The sequence below is a fragment of the Scardinius erythrophthalmus genome (assembly GCF_964197995.2).
Source record: "Scardinius erythrophthalmus genome assembly, chromosome: 25".
In the NCBI taxonomy this organism is placed as follows: domain Eukaryota; kingdom Metazoa; phylum Chordata; class Actinopteri; order Cypriniformes; family Leuciscidae; genus Scardinius; species Scardinius erythrophthalmus.
In genome coordinates, this window is record NC_138245.1 from 8,284,512 (window position 1) to 8,306,604 (window position 22,093).

Genomic DNA, 22,093 nt, shown 5'->3' on the forward strand with positions numbered 1-22,093 from the left:
TGAAAACTATCAACAAAACGGACAACATCTGCTATTCTTACTTTTGCCAGATATATTAATGGCAGAGAAAACAAGCTGTTCACAGTCCATTTTGAGAATGAATGGCGATCGTAGCGGGCGGCGGTGCGACCGGAAGTATCGCTACCCTACTTCCGGTGTCGGTCGCCATTTTGTGAAATAGGCCTATGGTGGGGAAAGAGTAAAGTAGAATTAAAGTAAATTCCTATGTACACTACCAGTGGACTAGCTTACACAAAAATTCAGATACGCAGAATTAAAACATCTGTTTTATATCAATATTCTAATCAATATTTTCAAACAATGTAAGTTTCATACGACTGTATGTGAAAAACAATGTAAAAGAAGTATATTTAATAGCTACTCAATCAAAAGAGTTAGCACAATTACAAGCCAAGTATACTTTGAATACTTAATTATACTTTTAAGTCTTAATCAAAAGATTGAGTACAAGTACAGGCCAAATATACTTGGACTTTTCTCAGTACAAGTCAAGTACACTTAAGTGTAATTTTAAAGTCCGCGTAAACCGGAAGTTGCAAATGACTTTTCTCCAGTGTTGTGACGTATTTCCCAGTGAAACAGAATATTGAACAGAGGGCAGGGTTTTACTAGCGCTCCTCCTCTCCATCTCTGCTCATAACAGACTAACGGTTTGAGGGGAGTGGTTAAGCGTTTCCCAAACCAAGCCGTCAAACATACGTCATCAGGGAAGGTCCTCCAAAGCAGAGGGGAGGGGCATTTTCAGATTTTGATTAAAGATTACGAAGCCAAAAATTTTTTTTTTGTGTGGATTGACTTGCATGGATGAATTGTTCACCACAAAACGGTCAATTTAGGCAAACAAAGTAAATATGGTCAATTTTGATTTCATGTGGACTTTAAGTATATTTCTGAAAAGTACATAAAGTATATTTCTTAGAAGTATATAAAATGTAGACTGAAAGTATACTTTTTTATTTTTAGTTTAAAAGAAGCATACTAATATAAAACACTTGAATAAACTTATTTTTCACAAGGGACCGCATATACTGTTTTACAGTTTTTTTCCAATTGCTAACACACAGTTTTACAAACTAGGCTGGTTTTATCAAAATACTTAAAACAATTCACAAAACCACACACCCAAACTGCATTCTGCAAAATGAAGTAGGCTACTGCAACCAAAACTACATATAGCATTATCAAAATCAAAACTTTTGCACGAAATGGCACACAGTTCATTCATATTACCAGATTTTTGTCTAACCAACTACACACTGTTGGGCATAATGAAAAGCAGTCTCATCTTTAGTGTGCTTTTCAATAATACTAAAATAGTTCAAATTGTATATGTTACTGGCAAAGTGTGTAATTCGGCATTCTATAGAATGCATAGGTTGATCTGCGCATGCGTCGCATCTGAACGCGTTGTTTGTGTTTGGAGCTCTATCGATTTGATTCATAATCCGTGATTTTTTTCTCTTTAAACTCACTTACAACGGTCATTTTCTACTTTTCCTCACTGAGAAGCACTGCTGCTCAAACCTCATAGTTACAACGTGGACTGTTAAGCAGACGCGTCTCAAGCCGATTTGTGACCCAACACCGGTTTTCACCTGTGGGTCACGGCTGAGCGCGTCTTCTTTATACTCACTTACAAACAAACATTTTCTCGCCTATCGTGTGTCTACATTACACCCGTACCACTAAAAAGACAGATTATATCCAAGACTTCAGTCATAAATTAGTATTAATATTGATAGCATCACTGGTAGCGTCGTTGTTAACTTACTGTCCATCTGTTAAAATGGCAAATATATCAGATGTATGTTGTCTACCTTTTGGTGCAGGTAAGGACACATTCGAGCTGCACGCGGTGCTGTCTGAGCTGGAAGCTGTAGAGAAGCAGATCCGCAACCTTTTAGAGAAACAAGCCGAGCTGAGAGACCGGCGTTTAGCTCTTGAAACAGCTACGCGCCGTTGCATCGATTAGAGACCGGTGTTTAACTCTTGAAACATCACGCGCCGATGCACACAAATCAGTGACTAACATTAATTCGCTGACCCCGACCTCGTCTACTCCGTGCGTTTCTCAGCATTGGTCCCAAGTGCTCAGGTCACGATCAGCCATGGTTTCGTTCACTCCGGCTCCGACACACCACCACGAAGCCTGGGTGGTTCCGCAGCGGAAGACGCACGCAAGCCAGGACCAGAGCAAGAATCTCTCTGCCCCTCCCGGTTTTTGAGATCTCCACCCAGAACCGCTTCTCCCCTCTTCGCGAAACGGAACGCGATGCTGTCATCACCGGCGATTCCATCGTCCGGCACGCCCACGCTGCATTAGGTAAAAGTAAGGTGCGCAGTCACTGCTTTCCTGGTGCTCGTATTTTCAATATCGCTGTGCGGGTACCCGAGATCTTGAACGGTGACGAGTGTGTCGGAGCTGTCGTGTTGCACGCGGGAGTGAACGATATCAGGCTGCGGCAGACGGAGGTTCTGAAGAAAGACTTCAGGAGCCTGATCGAGACGGTACGCAGCACATCGCCTGAAATAACGATCATTATGTCTGGACTGCTTCCCACGTACCGACAAGGGCATGAAAAGTTCAGTAGATTATTCGCGCTAAATGAATGGTTAATGTCATGGTGCAATGAGCAGAAACTGCTCTTTGTAAATAATTGGAATCTGTTTTGGGAGCGTCCTAGGCTCTTCCGCGCTGATGGCTTACACCCAAGTACAATCGGAGCAGATCTTCTGTCTGATAACATCTCCAAGATGTTAAATACTGTTTGACTAGTAACCAAAAGTCCAAATTACAGTCTCTGCTGCACCAACTTAACTGATATAAATATTAGTGTAGAACATTGCATAGAAACTGTGTCTATTCCTCGTTTAGTGAGATCAAATAATAAATCTACTGCAGGATCTAGAAAAAATCTAATTGTTATTAAAACAGAAAATATTGCTATAAGTGAACAAAAACAATTTCTAAAGCTAGGTCTTCTAAACATTAGATCACTCACACCTAAGGCAGTTATTGTAAATAAAATGCTCACAGATAATAGCATCGATGTACTTTGCCTTTCTGAAACCTGGCTTAAACCAAATGATTATTTCGGTCTAAATGAGTCTACTCCATCAGGATACTGTTATAAGCATGAGCCCCGTCTGATTGGTCGTGGCGGCGGTGTTGCAACAATCTATAGAGATATTCTTAATGTTACCCAGAAAACAGGTGACAAGTTTAATTCGTTTGAAGTACTTGTACTAAATGTTACGCTCTCAGATGTAAGAAAAAAATCCCTATTATCTCTAGCTTTGGCTACCGTATATAGACCGCCAGGGCCTTACACTGATTTCCTAAAAGAGTTTGCCGATTTTCTCTCAGATCTATTGGTCAACGTCGATAAAGCATTAATTGTTGGAGATTTTAACATACACGTAGATAATTCAAATGATGCGTCAGGGGCTGCGTTTACAGATTTATTAAATTCCTTTGGGGTCAAGCAAAACGTCACCGGACCAACTCATCGTCTAAATCATACACTTGATTTAATTATATCATATGGAACCGATCCAACCGATATAGATATCATTCCACAAAGTGATGATGTCACTGACCATTACATGGTAACTTGCATATTACGTACTGCTGTAATATGTCATGCGGCACCGCGTTATCGACCAGGCAGAACAATCTTTCCATCCACCATAGATAATTTCTCAAATTGCTTATCTGATCTGTCTCAGCTGCTGCCTGAACCCAAACAAACAGAGGAACTAACTAGCACTATGAGCACCATTCTCTCTAGGACATTGGATATTGTTGCACCCATTAAATTAAAAAAGGTCAGAGAGAAAATTAAAGCACCATGTTATAACAATACTACGCATGTTCTACAGAGAGAAACCCGTAATTTAGAGCGTAAATGGAAACAAACTAATTTAGAGGTCTTTAGAATCACGTTGAAAGACAGTATGTCACGTTATAAAAAGGCCCTAAAAGCGGCCAGGGCTGAGCACCTCTGCAAACTAATAGAAAATAACCAAAATAATCCAGGGTTTTATTTAACACCGTGGCTAGATTAACAAATAAACAGATGTCACCTGAACAAAATATCCCGTTACAGTTTAGTAGTAATGATTTCATGAACTTCTTCACTGAGAAAATAGAAAGCATCAGAACCACAGTTGTAAACGTTCGATCTTCAATCGTGCCTTATAATTCAGCCTCAATTATCACCCCGCAAGAACAATTACAGTGCTTTACAACTATAGAACAAAAAGAGTTAAATAAACTTATCACTTCATCTAAAACAACAACATGTTTATTAGATCCTATACCAACTAAACTACTGAAAGAAGTGTTACCTATAGTGGAAGAGCCTCTCCTCCATATTATTAACTCGTCTTTATCTTTAGGACATGTTCCAAGAACATTTAAATTGGCAGTTATAAAACCACTCATTAAGAAACCACAATTAGATCATAATAACCTAGCAAATTATAGACCCATTTCAAATCTTCCATTTATGTCTAAAATATTAGAAAAAGTGGTGTCCGCTCAACTGGGCTCTTTCTTGCAAGAAAATGACATCTATGAAAAGTTTCAGTCTGGATTCAGGCCGCACCATAGCACTGAAACTGCGCTCATTAAAATCACAAATGATTTACTTTAAGCTTCTGACCAAAGCTGTATCTCAATACTAGTTTTACTTGATCTTAGTGCTGCGTTCGATACTATAGATCACACAATACTCTTATATCAACTACAAAATTATACTGGTGTTCAAGGACAAGCATTAAGCTGGTTCAAATCATACCTATCTGACCGCTACCATTTTGTCTATTTAAATGGAGAAAAATCGATCATAACTTCAGTAAACTATGGAGTGCCGCAGGGATCTGTGTTGGGCCCTCTATTATTCTCAATATATATGATGCCACTTGGAAATATTCTAAGGAAACATGGAATTAGTTTCCATTGTTATGCTGATGACACTCAAATATATATTTCATCACGGCCGGATGAAAACGCTAAATTATCCAAATTGACAGAGTGTGTTAAAGATATAAAAGATTGGATTACGCGTAATTTTCTTTTATTAAATCCAGACAAGACAGAGGTACTACTTATCGGTTCAAAAAACCGCCCACAAAACCTCTCACAATACAACTTTAACATAGTAGGATGTCCTGTTACTTTATCCTCTACAGTAAAAGACCTGGGTGTTATACTAGATTGCAACCTGTCTTTTGAAAATCATATTTCATATGTTACAAAACATCCTTTTTCCACCTTAGAAACATTGCTAAGCTACGTAATATGCAATCAGTTTCTGATGCAGAAAAGTTAGTTCATGCATTCATGACCTCGAGACTAGATTACTGTAATGCTTTATTTGCTGGTTGTCCTGCATCCTCAATAAACAAGCTACAGTTAGTCCAAAATGCAGCCGCTAGAGTTCTTACTAGATCAAGAAAATATGATCATATAACACCAATTTTATCATCACTACATTGGTTACCTATAAAGTTCCGTATTAATTACAAGGTATTGCTACTGACTTATAAAGCCCTAAACGACTTAGCTCCAGTCTATTTAACAGATCTTCTATCGCCCTATAATCCATCGCGCTCTTTAAGATCACTTAATTCGAGGCTTTTGGTCATATCTTGGATATCCAGATCCACCAAAGGAGGGAGAGCATTTTCACATTTAGCTCCAAAACTCTGGAATAGTCTTCCTGATACTGTTCGTTGCTCAGACTCGCTCTCCCAGTTTAAAACTAGATTAAAGACGCATCTTCTCTTCAGCCAGGCATTCATATTATAATATTTTTAATCTTACAGTTCATACTACAATCCGGCCTCTAGTTCATAAACGCCAGAGGAGAACTGGCCCCCAACTGAGCCTCGGTTCTCCCAAGGTTTTTTTTTCTCCATTAGGTCACCTGATGGAGTTTCAGGTCACCATTAAGTCACTTGATGGAGTTTTTACGGTTCCTTGCCACTGTTGCCTTTGGCTTGCTCAGTTGGGAATATTTTGGGGATATTTAATTTAATTTTATCAATCAATAAATTCCACTAGAAACAAACCTTGTTGTATTATTTTAATTTAATACTGTGAAGCTGCTTTGATACAATCTGTATTGTGAAAAGCGCTATACAAATATACTTGACTTGACTTGACTAGGTAATGTATAGAATTAAGTAATGTATTTTTGCCAAAAACCATCAGGCATTCTATACTTTGCCTAGGCATTCTATACAATACCGGGATTTCACACTTTGCCGGTAACATATACATTTTTCAGAGTGTTCACAACATGCACAGAAATATTTGCAGATACACACACACATGCTGTTGAAACATTTATTTTTTTATTTTTCACCAAACAAGTCAGTGCAACATATGCACAGCAGATATATTTACATTGGACTGAACAAACATATGCTCACAAAAACTGTAAACTGAAAAAGATTGAAGTGTTAACAATTAACCATTGAGGTGTTTGGCCAGGTGGCACATGTATTGGCCAATTAGCTCATGTAGTGTCATTTTGAATGGCACTGTCTTGAAATGGCAAACATGTGACTTTATGTCAGATTGTTGTGTCTTATGCAGATAACTGTGTTCAGTGCATTTAAAAAGTACCATTTCGAATTGCAAAATGTGTGTAAAGCAGAAAATGTGTTTAGGCTTTTGGAGACTTGAGAAGAGTTTTTGCTCTCTGTATGTCAGTTTAAATAATTGTGCTGTGCATGTCATTTTAGTGTGTTAGCAATTGGAAAAAACTGTAATGTAATTTCTGTCTACACCCATGTGGCCCATGTTAAAAAAAAGTTTACTTAAAAACAGAACACCCATATTGTTCCCCCTACATTCCCATATAACTTTAAGTTCAGGTCATCTACCCTTTTCATTGTTAACAAAGAATCTGAATCCCCATTTCCAGTTCATATTCTACGAGTTGCCCAGTGGAAAATACCACATGAGGGGGTGTTCATGTGCATTTTCCAGGTCGGCTTTTGGTATTTACCATAATTACCATAGCACGTGAAGGCACCATTGGTCAAAGGCAACAATACAATGTCACAGGTAAGTCACTGTTTTTGACAATTTCATGATTTCTTATATATTTTTGTAGATTTTTTGTCTTTCCACTTTTTGATGTGTACATATAAAAAAAGACATTTAAATAGTTAAGATATCCAATCATCTTACAAAACACAGCTAGGAAAATATGGACTCAGCATTCTTTTATAAAATGGAAAACCCTAGGCAAGTGCCTGAATGCTTGCAGAATATTATATACTATTTCAGGCATAAAAAAATCCATTGTGGAAAATAATAATAATAATAATAATAATACAAATCCCAATCAAATTGTCCAGTTTACCTATGAGGGACCCCATCTATTTAATTATTTTTGTTCCTTTTGAAACAAGTTGCCCTTCTGTTTAAAATAACCAGTCTTGTATAAGAATGTAAACTTCCTGAGGCTGGATTCACGCAAATCTTCTTAAGAAAGAACTTTAGACATTTTTAAAAGTCACCATGAAATCAAAATAGACAATTCTTATTTTCCACTATTTTCTTATATTCCGCTATTTATTATAAATTATTATCCATGCACATCAACCTTTTTTTTTTAAATATTCAAGTTCCCTCGTAATCTTTCATCAAAAAAACTTGCAACGACATTTCTTCTCTATGACATGTTTACTGGCACGAGCACATGACAACATGTCACTCACATGAGATCACAGCAATAGCAACAACAAAGATCCAATCAATCCAATCAAGTCCCACCCTACATTTGATCTTGTTTGAGAATCTAGAAGATGTTTAACCTGGATATGTCACAATAGGGAATGAAGGACTATCAAAACTTCCATTTTATGCCAACTTCAGGATAAATTCCATGAAGTTCATAAGAATATTCCTCAGGGCACTGCTTAAAAAGATCTTAAGAAGTTGTCAAAAATTTTCTGAAAAGGTTAATGTTTAAGAAAATATACATTATTTGTGAGTTCACGAGAGCGCCACGACGCATGCATGAGAACTGAGAAGAAGACGCTCACGATCATTTGATGGGAAAGTGTGAAAGGTAATTAAGCCATTCATTTTGCAGCACTGGCAAGGCACTTTTACGTTTTCTCGTTGGTTTCTCACGATTCAGACATCCAGGAAATGCACACTTTAGAACCATTTTAAACACTACATCGAGAACCATCTACTCATTTCTCGCGCATGCGTCGTGGCGCTCTTGTGAACTCAGAAGAAAATTAATAGTTGAATAAAGTCGTTATTTTTATTTGTTTTTTTGCGCTCTAAAAGCATTCTATCACTTGATAAACTTAAGGTTGAGCCACTGTAGTCACTTGGACTATTTTATTAACAATGTTTTTACTAACTTTTCTGGACCGGCAGAATAAAATTGCCTAGAAGCCTATGAGTCAGACAGCTCTCAGATTTCCTCAAAAATATCTTAATTTGTGTTCTGAAGATGAACGAAAGTCTTACAGGGTTGGAACAACATGAGGGTGAGTAATTACTGACAGAATTTTCATTTTTGGGTGAATTAACCCTTTAAGAACATCTTTTTCGTAAGAAGAAAATGACAGACTTTGGTGTTATCATATTGAATGGCGGTTCTTGTTGAAGACTTGCTGATCAACTTGATGAAAATCAAAGGCCAAGGTTTTTGCTGTTCTTGCAGATTATTGTAATAATCATAATAAGGTGCACAACAACTCGATAAGCACTCAATGTCACATTTTTAATGCGATGTGTATTTTAAATAGTTATTTTTTTAAAGAGCCTGTCTCAAGATGGATTGGTCTTTTGCATTCATGATTTGACCTTTTTGCGATCTCTATGCACCCTGTAGCCTATCTGTGTGTGTGTCTAGCGTTGTGATTGCGTCCTGTGTATGACCGCTCTAATGTATGCTGAATGCTGTCGAAAATGGTTAAAATGAATAACATTATTTGACTAATTTTTGAAACGTTGTTGTTACTGAATTGTGACAAATTTCACATGCCAAAAAACACATTTTGAACACATGTGAAACTCATACTTTGCATATGTGAAACGTGGTTTTGGAACAATTCCCATGTGAAATTCATGTGATCACATTGAAACGTGGCGGCATGTCCACGTGAAATTCATGTGGTTTTTCTGTAATCATGATTGATCATTGTTCATTGTTCATATTAACGATTATTGGTGTCACTTCAGAGAACTCGTACACATCCCTGGTAATATGTATTATATTTCTCTTGTGTTATGTTTTAATGCTTAATTACAACAGTTAATTTGAAACAACCCAATACATTCATAATACATATTGCCTTTGGGGATTTAAGACAAGCTGGAGGTTATTCTTACTTTAAATGGATAGTTCCCCCAAAAATTTAAATTGTGTGTTCATTTAGAAAAGAAGATATTTTATTGAATGTTGGTATCCACACAGTTGACGGGAGTAATTGACTTCCACAGTATTTTTTCCTACTATGGAAGTCAACAGGTAGGCCTACCATAAACTGTCTGGTTACCAACATTTTTCAAAATATTTTCTTTGCTGTTCAACAGATAAAAGAAAGTCATACAGGTTTGGAACCACATCCAGGTGAATAAATGAACACAACATTTTCGTTTTTGGGTGAACTATCACTTTAAGAAGTTATTTACAATGCTTTTATAGAAGATTATTAAGTATTTAAAGTTTTGTCTTAAGAATCTCAAGAAGAAAGATTGGGAATTCAAAATATTCTTACCTTTTTTTACTTCAGAAAAGAAAATAACAAGAAAATAGCAATTACAGATAATTGTATTCTTAAAGAATGTTTTGTGAATCCAGCCCCTGATCTGTAGACTATCTAGTCCCATTCTTCATCACTGTTTTTGACCTCATTCCTGGGTTACAGATAGAAGCCAGATGTTTAAATGCTGGTCCAAGATCAGAGAACTGCTCAGGATCAAACTCATTAATGGGCAGGTCTATGGGGTCAAGGTCTGCAACGTTCTCAGAGTTGTCCTCAAAGGCGTAAATCTGAGGCTCGTAATCAAGCAACTCATTTTCTAGGGACTGTATTGTATGCAGCCTCTGAAAGTTGAGAAATAAATTTGTTCAATGAATGAATGAATGAATCAGTGTTGAATTTATCTGTTCCTTGTCTGTGGAATACTGAAGCTGAATCGGCTACTTTGGAACTTACAGTACCTGAGAAAGCAAGCTTTGAAGAGTCGATCGCCTGATGAAATAGGCACTCTGCCTTCTATGTGAGCTCCTCCTGATAAATGTTGAACCCTAAGGGGTGTAAGGAAAGCCCTGTATATTACTTTAAGATTTCACAAGAGAACCATTTTACTGAACAATAACAAGTTTAGATGTGTTACAATGATTAAGATTTACCTGGTAGCGGTTTTCACTCTGTATTTGTTTCCACATCTGTTTCATTGGTACAGAACACACAATACAGTAAATATTGAACTTCCACTTTTACTTTTGAAAGGATGTAAAACATTTTGACAAATTTTTTTTCCACATTTTTTGACAATGACAATTTCATAAACGAACACTGCTGTATTACCTCAATATAATACTGTGATCTGTCTCTAGACCAACACTCATCCACTTGAACTGGGAGACTTCGAGTGGCTATAACGTTGCTAGATTTCTGTGGCCAAGAAATAAAAAAATAATTCTATGTAGTGTAAAGAAGGACAGTGGCCATATGAACTTAGTATTTCCAAGACCTTATTATGCAACAAATAGAAATGTGTATACCCGCTGAATGTCAGATGTCTGTTGAACCCCATTATTGACAAGAGTTGCTTCCTTTGACTGACTAACAGATGGTTTCTTCAGTAGAATAGTCGGGACCTTTATGAATGTAAATAATAGATGAACAGTCATTTGTTATATTTAAACAATTGACTTGAAACCAAAATCCAAATCAAAAAAGGAAAGCTTAATTTAGCTTTTCATAAGAAATCTTAATGTCAGATATTACCATACAATCACTGCCAGGTTTCTCAATGTTAGAAGGCAGAAGGGCATCTTCAAAGACATTGTCTACCTCGACTGGGGACTTCACAGTCCCACATGAGCAAGTGAGGGACAGCAACAGGCATGCTAATAGGAAAAATGGCTTTTAGATTCAAGATTTAACTTTCTTACAAACAACATCAAATATTAGAAATCTTAGTGCACTCCCACAAGTACTACCAAATCCTCGTTGTGCCAGAGGCTAAAAGGCTGTTAAAAAGGTTTTCAATATGTCCTGCCCCAATAATAATAGGACAACACGGGATAAGAATTGTTTATTCATCACTTTTATGGGGAATTTAACAGAATCCAGTACTTACCCAAAATCATCAGTGCGGCAAAGATGGTAATTCCCATCACACCACTTCCTACTTTTTGCTGTGTACTGCGCTGCAGCAGACAGTTTGGTGAGACAGCACAATCACATGCAGCAACAGAGAGATTCTGAAGGACAAACTTGCCCTGCTTATCAGAGATTTTCACAATCAGTATGTACAGACTGGCATGAACGCTTTTATCCTTCACCAAATGCACTGTGATACCTAAAAGACAAAGTAAACAAAAGACGAAAGGTGATGGCTAAGGGTTTTGCATCAGAGCTTAGTAAAAGACTAACCAAATGATTGAATCAGCCTGAAGGGGTTGTATTCGTTATAACAACCGTCTCGCTCTACATTATCCCGTTTATTACATGGCTACCTACCAAATAAATCAATAATTATGACAAAATATTGATTTAAAAAGGGGTTTATTGATTTAAAAACGATTGTATTGCTTCCGCTAAAGAAAATAGTCCATTCCGTCTCTACGGTTAGAATCCTGTGTCCATAGCAACGCTCTGTTTTTCATGGCAACGGTTGTTATACTTAGCTGCCGTCTGTTATGTAAGGGTTAATGCCCGACGAGGTGTCCATTACCAGGTTTTAATGGACGACGGCGAGGTAGTGAACCTCGGTTGCCTCCGCCGAAGTCCATTAAAACCTGATAATGGACACCTCGAAGGGCATTAACCTGCTTATACCATGGTTACTTACGAAAGAAAGAAATATTTAATCAATTAATAATACTTTAATGTGTTTTAGAGTAAAAATCGTGAGGGTTTTTATTTATTAAGTCGAGCCCACTATTTAATATCTCCCGTATACAGGCGTTGCCAAGCAACGTGGCCACAGCGACCCGACCGCAGCAGTTGATCAGTGAGTTTGAGCCAGCGCAATCATTTAGAACTGTCATCAGGCAAATTGACGGGACGCCTTTCCTAGGTGTCCATTATCACTTTTTAACGGACACCCTGCAGCCAATCAGAATCGAGTATTCACCCAGACCATGGTATAACAAGAAATAACAGACCGCATTCTATATTAGAATTCAACCAAGCCATGTAATAAATGATAATAATCATCACCTAGTGAGTTGACAGTGGAAATGGAAAGATTTCACTTACCATGGCTGGGGTCAAAGCTCCATTCACCCTTATGATCTCCCATTACTTCAAAATTGAATGGTCCGCTGTACGGATCTCCATCAGGGTCATAGGCTGTGATCTCTGTACTTGACACTTCATCAGACTGACAGACAGAAACCATGTTCTCCTTTAACAAGGGGATATTATCGTTCTTGTCTTCGATGTAGATCTGAATTGTTGCAGTGCTTGTCATTTGAGGATGGTCATCTGGTGTGGAAAATCAGTAATTCGAAAGAGAAAAATAAATAAATAATACTTATATAGAGTGGATAACAGTTTTAGTAAACTATGAAGGTGTTGTCTGTGCATTCGGCCAATGTAAATAAGACAGGCGGTGTGGAAAATAGATGGATGTAGGTTTTCACAGTTTTTTTGCAAGCCAAATACAAAACAACCATATTGTATTACCCATCTCTGTCACAAGAACAGTGACTGTATAAGTCCCGTTGGTCACATGACTTGACTCTCTGTCCAATGTCTCTTTTACAAAGATTTCCCCGTTTTTTTTGTCTACTCTGAACCAACCTGCAGGATCTTGTTCAATAGAATACCTGATGGGAGGAAACAATCATTTTAACAAGCATATATCTGGATCCCCCAGAGTGGCATCAAAAGGTTTTTGGACACTTTTAGACAGTTAAGTCACAGTCGAAACGTATATTTGTCATTATATTAGATAGAAAATAATGAACAGAATTTTTAGTTTTAATGACTTATAAGCAACTGGTGTCAAGGTGATTTTTAAGAGAGGAACTGATTTCAGACACTAAAATTTCAAACAGATGTAGTTCATTACATTAATACCAATATCTATTGTTTTATTTCAAACCTAACAAACTTCTTTGTACTATTTTTCTTTTAAATAAATACCATATGGTTTGATACTTTGTAATAGACTGCAACACCACCCACACATTATTAACTGTGGCTTTAGAGTCCAGATGGAGTTAAATGATTCTGATGAAATTGAACACATGAGAAACATACTCTAGTTTGTGAGGACGTCCGGTGTCAGGATCGACTGCTGTCACTCTGTCCACAAAAGCTCCAATAACACCATTTTCTTCCATAACTATTTTCCTTTTTGGGTCTGGGAAGTATGGAGGGTCATTTGTATCTTCCACTGTTATGGTAATATTAATAGAGGATGGTTTTGATGGATTTGTGATGACAGTCCAAAGGCCATCTGTAGGTTTAGCCTTCACCTCACAAGAGAAATAAGGCTCTTCATTCTCTACAGAGATGGTGAGTTTATGTTCTGTTTGTTCTTCAAAGTCTAGGGGCTGCATGCAGAGAATTAAAATAAAAAAATAAATAATGTTCATAATATCAATATAGCAGGTATGTATGTGCTTGCTGCGTGCTAAGAAATAAACTTGTCAAGACGACACTGCAACAAAATAATTGGCAGTATTTTGATTGATGAATATTTCTAAATAAATACATCTCAAAAGCAACACTAAGGCTTAACCCTAAACCTCTAAAATGAATAGCGTTATTAAGATAAATCATTTTACATTTATATTTTATACATTTATATTTACACAATATGAAATATGAATTCAAAGAAAACATTTTCATTCAATTAGCCTATAGGTTAATGAATAGCGACGATCTAAACACACACACAAAAAAAAAAACACTGGTAACAACATGCCACTTCTGCCCCAATTTGTAATTTGTCATTTTATCTTTATACTTCAAAATTAAAACAATATTGTCTACTTCAAAAATCTAAAAACAGTAATGTGTTTTACAAATCCCTCATTAACAAATAGACACAAAATCCTTTGATATTCACCATAATGCAATGTCATAATCACAATTTTCCAGAGACACAAATCTTGCAAATGTTGATCATCTTGCCCTACTAATGACCTCTAAATGACTCAGTATCCCTGAATAATAATTTGTTTTTGTGATGATGAGATCGTGAACACTAGAATGACATTTACAGAATAACTAACAGTGTGTAAACATACCTTAATCACTGTGAGGATTCCATCATTGGTGTCTGGATCAGTGTGAATGGAGAAGTAACCACCTTTGTCTCCTTGTATGGAGTATCTGACCCTCCATGCAGCAGTGAGACGCGTGTCAGTATCAGTTGTGTGTATTTTGAGAGGGGAGGTACCTTTTGTCCCCTCCATTACATTCCCTGGACCCTGAATGAGTTTGAAAATAAAAAAGTGAATAAATCAAATAAAAATCCCCAATTTTCTTTGGCTCATACAATTAAAGTCACTTGAGTCCAGTGTTTCCTGCCATTGTACTATTTGTAATACCATATGCAATTATTTGAAATATTATATATTGGACATATTAACACTAACCGTTTGCCCTGTGATAACTGGTATATGGTTGTTGCCATCCAGAAGATTGATAATTACTGTCGCTGTGCTTGACAACTTTACAGCTTCTCCACGGTCCTTTGCTTCAACTGTTATAGTGTATTTATTAGCCACCTGAAAAATAAAACTGGTTATGTAGGGTGGTGCAGGTATGACATCACTTTGTAGGCCAAAAAGTGAGTTAGCATTTTAGCACTTTGGGTTCCATCGTCCCGAAGTCAATGTTTTTTTTTTTAAATGGGTTTATGCTTAAATGTCTGAAATAAGGTCTGTGGTGAACACAAACCCAAGACACTTTCACGCTTTATTCTGTGACATAAAATATACCATTATAACCCCACTCATGATTTTTTTTAGCTGTTACATGTCTTGAAAAAGGCGGTTGCTAACAAATGACTTAATAGGACTACAGAGGCTGTCGGGGACATTAAACGTCATCATGCTGAACAGGCACGTTTATTTTTTTATAATTGTGCTCTTATAAACTATTCTAACTCAAACTTTCTGGACAAATGTTTTTAGATAATAACTGAAAGAGTTGTCGGAAGCTTAGTGATGGTGATGTTGAATTTGTAGGACCTTGGTATGGTTCGTTTATAGCCTACCTTTAGCTTTTTACTTCTGGCAACTGCTTTTAGGCTTCAAAATGTATTAAAGTTATTCATCTGTGAAAATGATCTTGATGTATCAAACTTTTATCACAGAGCTTGTTTTTGGCAATAATCCAAAATCTTATGGGAAAATCCTATTGGGTTTTTGTAGAGGGAACCAATGTGATGCTAACTGCCGGTTGGCCTACAAAGTGGCGTCATACCTGCACCACTCTATACTCTCATATACATACTCAAAAAGTTCACACGCTAACTTTAAATCACCTAGTAAATGTCAAGATATTTTAAAGACATGTTTTCACATGTTACTTTAACACTGTGACTGGACTGTGATGCATGTTGGTTTGTCAGGTACTAACATGATGGCTCATGTCTTGTTACAGCAATATTCCAATGTTAGCCTGACACACAAGTTTTACAGCCATGCATATGCCATAGGCCATAGCATGTTATGGCCTGAATGCACTGTGCAAGTAACAAGAAAGTAATAATATATGCATTAAGTAATCATCCCAGTACTTGCAAATTATGCCTTCTTTGTATGTGCTTTTTACCTCATAATCAAAGCATCCTTTAAACGATATTGCACCACTGTCTTGGATATAGAATTCCATATTTTTAGTGGCTGGAGTGACGGAAATGATTTTGTAATCAACAGTGGAATTCAGAGTTCCCGGTGCGTCCTTATCAATTGCTAATACAGCTACAACAAAACTACCTGCAAACAGATAATATAAAGAAAATTACTTCATTCCTTTGTTTATGGAATAGATCTCCCTGAAAATGAAAATGTTATTACAACTTGTTTCATCCAAACAATTACAATTAAAATGGACTGATTACGCTTCAAAAATGATGCAAAACAACTTCAACTTCTACAAACAGTAGATAATGGTGCAACACATTTGATTTGAATACAGTGAAATAAACATCTGCAAGTTTCACAAATGTAAGTTTACGGTGAAAAATATAAAATTTTAAGCTGTAAACTGTTGTGACTAGATCATTGAATTAGTCATTGGAACTTGAGAACCGAAGTAGAATGTATTATGCAGAAATGTGGATCAAGCGATTCATTGAAAATATGTGACTCACAAGAAGCATTTGTTCACAAATTGGACCCCCTTACTTCTCTTAGGGCGGATGTCAAGATTTTCGATGAACAACAACTAAAACTGTCACACAAACCCTGTGTGTCATGAAAAATTTGAAATATAGCAAACACATCATATAGACCACCTTCATAATCCTTTCATGAAGTTCTTTTTGCAGTTTAAATCCACATTGTATAGAAAAGAGAAACCAGTATTTTATTTAAAATTCTGTGTTCCACAGAAGAAAGAGTTATAAGGGTTTGTAACAACATGTATGTGAGTAAATAAAAAATTATTCCGGTAATACTTTACAATAAGGTTTACAATCATTTGTTAACATTATTTAATGCATTAACTAACATGAGCTAACAAATATATTTTTGCAGCATTTATTAACCTTTGTTAATTATAGTTAATAAAAATGTTCATGCTCATGTTACAGTAGTTCACAGAGCATTGACTAAAGTTAACAGATTTAACTTTTGACATTAAAAATGTATTTGTAAATGTTGAAAAGTTCATTGTTAGTTTATGTTAATAATGTAGTTAACAAATGATATCTTATTGTAAAGTGTTTGCTTTTAAAATCTTTTAAGATTTAAGATAAATATTTTTAAGAGCTTATAAATAAGAACTTATTTATAAGACCTTGCAAATACAATGTGTATTTGTTTCTTCCATAATGTGAGTAGGCTAAGGTTAGTATAATTACAATTAAATTTTTATATTCACTATACTAGTTTTCACATTTCAAATGCCTTTTTGACCTTTTTGTCTCAGATCTATACATTCAGGCTTAAAATATGAAAATGAATAAATTGTAATAAATTTATTTTCTTTTTTTAACAATTCTAATAATATTGAGTAAAATAAGTATATTTCAATAATCATTGTGTGAAATTTACATCAAACTTTCTAACACTTCTCTATTAAGTAAAAGTCAACAAGACCAAACATGTTTTTACTTGAAAAAACAGCCATCTAGGATTTGCAAATTAAGGTGCAGTAAATCAAACCTAAAACACTCATGATTACAGTTGATGAAAATGCTACAGTTAAGCAATGATACTGACCTTGTTTTGCTGCTTCATTTATAGTGACATCATAAACTTTCCTCTTGAATATCGGCGGGTTGTCATTGATGTCCAGTATGTTGACCTCCATGCCTAGTTGTGTGTCTATGGCCAAGTTGGACGTATTTCTTGCTTGAAAGGTCAGCTTTGAAATGGTAATGAAATTAGTTTTAAAACTTCTGTATGCCCTTCATATGCCCATCTGATAAAAAAAAAAAAAAATCTGACTCCTCTTACCATCAGAACACTGTACTGCTCAAAGTCGACTTTGCGGTGGACTTTAAGGACTCCTGTTTTCGAATCAATAGACAGGACACCCTTTGGGTCTTCATCCACACCTCTGCCTTTAAGCATGAACTCCACTATATAGGTACGGTCCAGTTTAATCTAGAATTTGAGTAAAGGAATTTTCTCAGGAAGGCAAGTTTTATAACATTATGTTTGTGGCAAAAGGAAAACGAATTATGTAATTAAACATAATTAAGTTGTCGATTAAGAATTTTAGTTTTCATTTTTATTTAATTTAGCAACTTGGGGCTAAATGTCCTGAATATTTATTTCCAATTTTATTCCTTCATTTTGTAAAATTTGAATTGAGGTAGCAAAGTAAAATAGAATAAAATTCAAATAAATTCATGTCGTTTTTAACAATACATGTAATCTTTCAGTGTGAATTACCCAACATCATACACAACAACATTGATTAGGCTAGATATTAAAGGAGAACTTGGTAACTTTTTTAACTTAATAAAACTGTCTAGAAATCATTTGGATGGTTAAACTACCTGTTCTGGTGATATTGGTGACTTTCCCCGCTCCCCCCAGCGTTCCCAGGCGGAAAACCAACCTTGCAACTTGGGCACTACCGTCCCGACAAAATAGAAATTGGAAGTCTCGTGAGAAGTGAGAACGAGAACGAGCGCGAAACACGAATCGCTTTACGGCAATTCAACATAAACACACACGCATGTATGATGTATTACCAGATTACCCACCTCGGTAGACATAGCTCCACACGATTCAGTTGGCTTGCTCCGATCAAAACAAACACACATGAGCAGCGGTAGAGAAGGGGAGGAGGCCGCCGCAAGTGAGTTTTTTACGACCGTGTTGTGACATATACGCCCCCCCACAGCTGTAGGGGGAGCTCGTGGGGAAAACATGCGACAACAAAAGAGAAAATCAGCGAAGAAGTGACTAGAGTTCGCTAGAGTTGCCGAGTTCTCCTTTAATATTCAATGTCACTATTAATGTACAATGCCACCTATAAAACTTTGCCTTAAAAATTCTTTAATAATTTTTCTTTTGGTGGTATTTGATTGTATGGCGGTCCTTGCTGAAGACTCGCTGATCAACTCAAAAAAAAACATGCAGACTATGGGGGTTATGCGCACCAAACTTCCGTATTCTGTAAAACAGGTCACATAACTTCCGGTTAAGTTCTTTTATGTGCTTTATTAAATAATGTGCTATTTTATTCAAGATGGTTCATTCATTAACGCTCTGTCTTTTTTGCTCTCTCTCTCTCTCTAGTGTGAATGCATCCTGTCGGCTATGTGAGTTTGTGCGCACTGCTAGAGTGAACTTGTCCTGTGTATGACCGCTCTCACATGTGCTTCATGCTGCCGAAAATTAGCCTGTCGTAATTAGGCTAAAATAAAAATGGGGTCCCAATTTGACTCATTTGCTGGTTTGTTGAATTTCCAATTCAGCAAAAAGTCACGTCACACATAATCATGAGCAATCATTTTATATTATCGACCATTGGTGTCAAGAATTCGGATAACTTGTGTGTGCACATCCCTATTAGGCTAAATAATTATGTTGTAATAATTAACTACAACAATTACTTTGAAACAATCCAGTAAATTCATAAAATATCTTACCAATTTAAAACCTAACTATAATTCAATTCAATTCACATTTATTTGTATAGACCTTTTCACAGTATATATCGTTTCAAAGCAGCTTTACAGAAAATACATGCAATAACTTATTTACGATGATTTCTTTTCAAGAATTTGAGTTTAAGTTTTGTCTTCAGATCAATCTTAAGAAATAACTTTCTTACTGAAGAAAACTTTTCTTCAGCATATGAAAATAAAAAATAAAATAGCAGTTTGTCTGGACACTGCAACCAAAAGGCTATACCATCCCAAATCTAAATGTTTTGTATTATTTTATGATTTAAAACCCGCAGTACATTATTTGCCAGCATTGATGCTTACCTGCCCCAATTCATAAGGGAAAGGCCCCGGGTGTTCCTCCACAATGTCAAAGGAGTCTATAATCCATGATCTTTTATGGCGTCTGAGAGGCTCTGTGCTACACAGACAGATGATTCCCTTTAAACAGAAACAGTGTGTGTTATATACAGTATGGCTTTAAACAAGTTATATGCATTAGAAGCAGAAAAAAACAGGATTGATCAAGAGCAGATCATATGATCAAATCACAGACAAAATCTTTATTTTGGAAATAAGAATGTAAAATGCAGTGAAATATGGAAGCATATGGGTAGCAAAATTCAATTTGAAATGCAATATGTAAAATGACAATGCAATATGTAAAATGGCCGATCACGTCTCCACCCCGTCCCACTCTTGTCAATCACTGCGTGAAGTTGCCCCCCCCACCCAATGTTTTACTTCGTTTAAGCTATAAATTGTTTTTATATATATATATATATATATATATATATATATATATATATATATATATATATATATATTAAAAGAATATTTATAGGCAATTCTGAGGTCACCCAGCCACCCACATGCTCCAAATAAAATAGTCTTGTTCGTTATTGTTGGTTTGTGCCAGTTAAAGTTTTGTTTGTGCTGTTTCGGTTTTTAAGATAGACATTTAACAGGTGATGGTGTCACCAGCCCCTACCTGCTCCAAATCCACACAAAAATAGTCTTGTTTGTTTGTGCTTCGTTTGTGCTGTTTTGCTGCTTCGGTTTTTAAAATATTAGACATTGAATTATAGACAATGATGTCACCAGGCCCCAACTTGCTCCACATTCACCCAAAAAGGCTATTCTTCTATGAATTTGACCCGTCAGATTCCGTGACCCTATTTATTAATATCTGATCAATATGCTTTATAAAATAGAAAGGGGAGATGGTTACACATCAATTAAGTCACTTTCATTACATTCAGTTATTGTGAGGGACCAAGCAGTCAAGGAATGAGGGCCGTAGAAATATGTTCCCAAAAATATATATTTTACTGAATTCAAAAAATCATATACAAAGGTTTCCAAAAGAAAACAATGTCCAAATAATCATGTCCTATAAAAGAGATCAACAGAACAAACCAAACTCAAACATACATGTAAGTACATGTAAAGACAAACTGAACTGATCTACAAGCTAAACATCAGGGACACTGGACACATTTACACATAAGGGAAGACAAAAACAACAACTTCACTAATACAACAACAAAATCAATACCAAGGCCAGTTAAATAATTATACTATAATTGAGTGCATATTTTTAACACAAATAATAAATCTAGGAAAAAGAACAAGCAATTAGGAAAGAAAATACCAACACAAACATTCGAGAATAAAACGAAATACTAAAGAATGTGCAGGATAAATTACAAGAACATATGAGTAATGGGTGTTTGTATGTATGTGCGTGCGCAACATCACCGCTCACTGATGTGTGGCTGCATCGGGCCATCACAGTTATGGTGAAATAAAGAGCGGTCACATTTTTCGGTATGAATTTGACCCTTCAGATTCCGTGACCCTACTCTAGCTACCAATAGATTTATCAATATCGGATCAATATGCTTAATAAAATATAAATGGGAGATGGTCATACATCACATGTGTCACTTTATTGAACATTACAGTCAGTTATGAAGAAATAAAGAACGGTCACATTTTTCGGTAACTATGAATTTGACCCGTCATATTCTGTAATCTCAGAGTAATAGGCCTATGCATTTGTAAGGTAAAACTGTACTGCCCTACAAAGCAAAAAGGCAGTAACTGCATTTTTGGTCAAAAATGAGTTATTATCATTTTCATGACATTCAAGGCATCCTTTGTTATGTGACAAAACATTTTATCTCAAATGTGTGTCGTTTTGGAGAAAAATGGTAGTCGTTTGTACAGTAACTGCAAAAAGCCCTCGTGAAACAAAGCATGAGTACAGTAACATCCATTACTGTGTTCTTGTTATGTTTTACCTAACAAAAAAATAACCGTGTTGCTGCGCAGTGAAGTTACTGTTGCCATGGTGAACACACACAGCTGATTTCGCGGCATCTTCACGGGTAGTGTTGTCAAAAGTACCGGTACTTCGGTACTGAATTTTTTTAAATGTGACGATACCAGCATTTCTGTAATAGGAGCTGCAGTTGCTTCTATGTTTATCTTAGTGCATATTGACGTAGCCGACATATACCACGATATAGT

General features: G+C 36.1%; 1 protein-coding gene across 1 annotated transcript; it reads right to left on the bottom strand.

Moving 5' to 3' along the window:
- Window positions 1-2,340: 2,340 nt before the first annotated feature.
- Window positions 2,341-21,350, bottom strand: cdh27 (cadherin 27; the record flags this gene model as incomplete). Its single annotated transcript, XM_081357046.1, has 16 exons — window positions 2,341-2,545; window positions 9,919-10,115; window positions 10,233-10,319; window positions 10,800-10,895; window positions 11,026-11,147; window positions 11,381-11,602; window positions 12,505-12,732; window positions 12,934-13,076; window positions 13,513-13,808; window positions 14,508-14,690; window positions 14,859-14,990; window positions 16,042-16,201; window positions 17,651-17,799; window positions 17,892-18,041; window positions 19,883-19,999; window positions 21,327-21,350. 16 exons carry the CDS (start codon window positions 21,348-21,350, stop codon window positions 2,341-2,343), a joined length of 2,511 nt encoding a protein of 836 aa, XP_081213172.1.
- Between the last annotated feature and the right edge of the window lie 743 nt (window positions 21,351-22,093).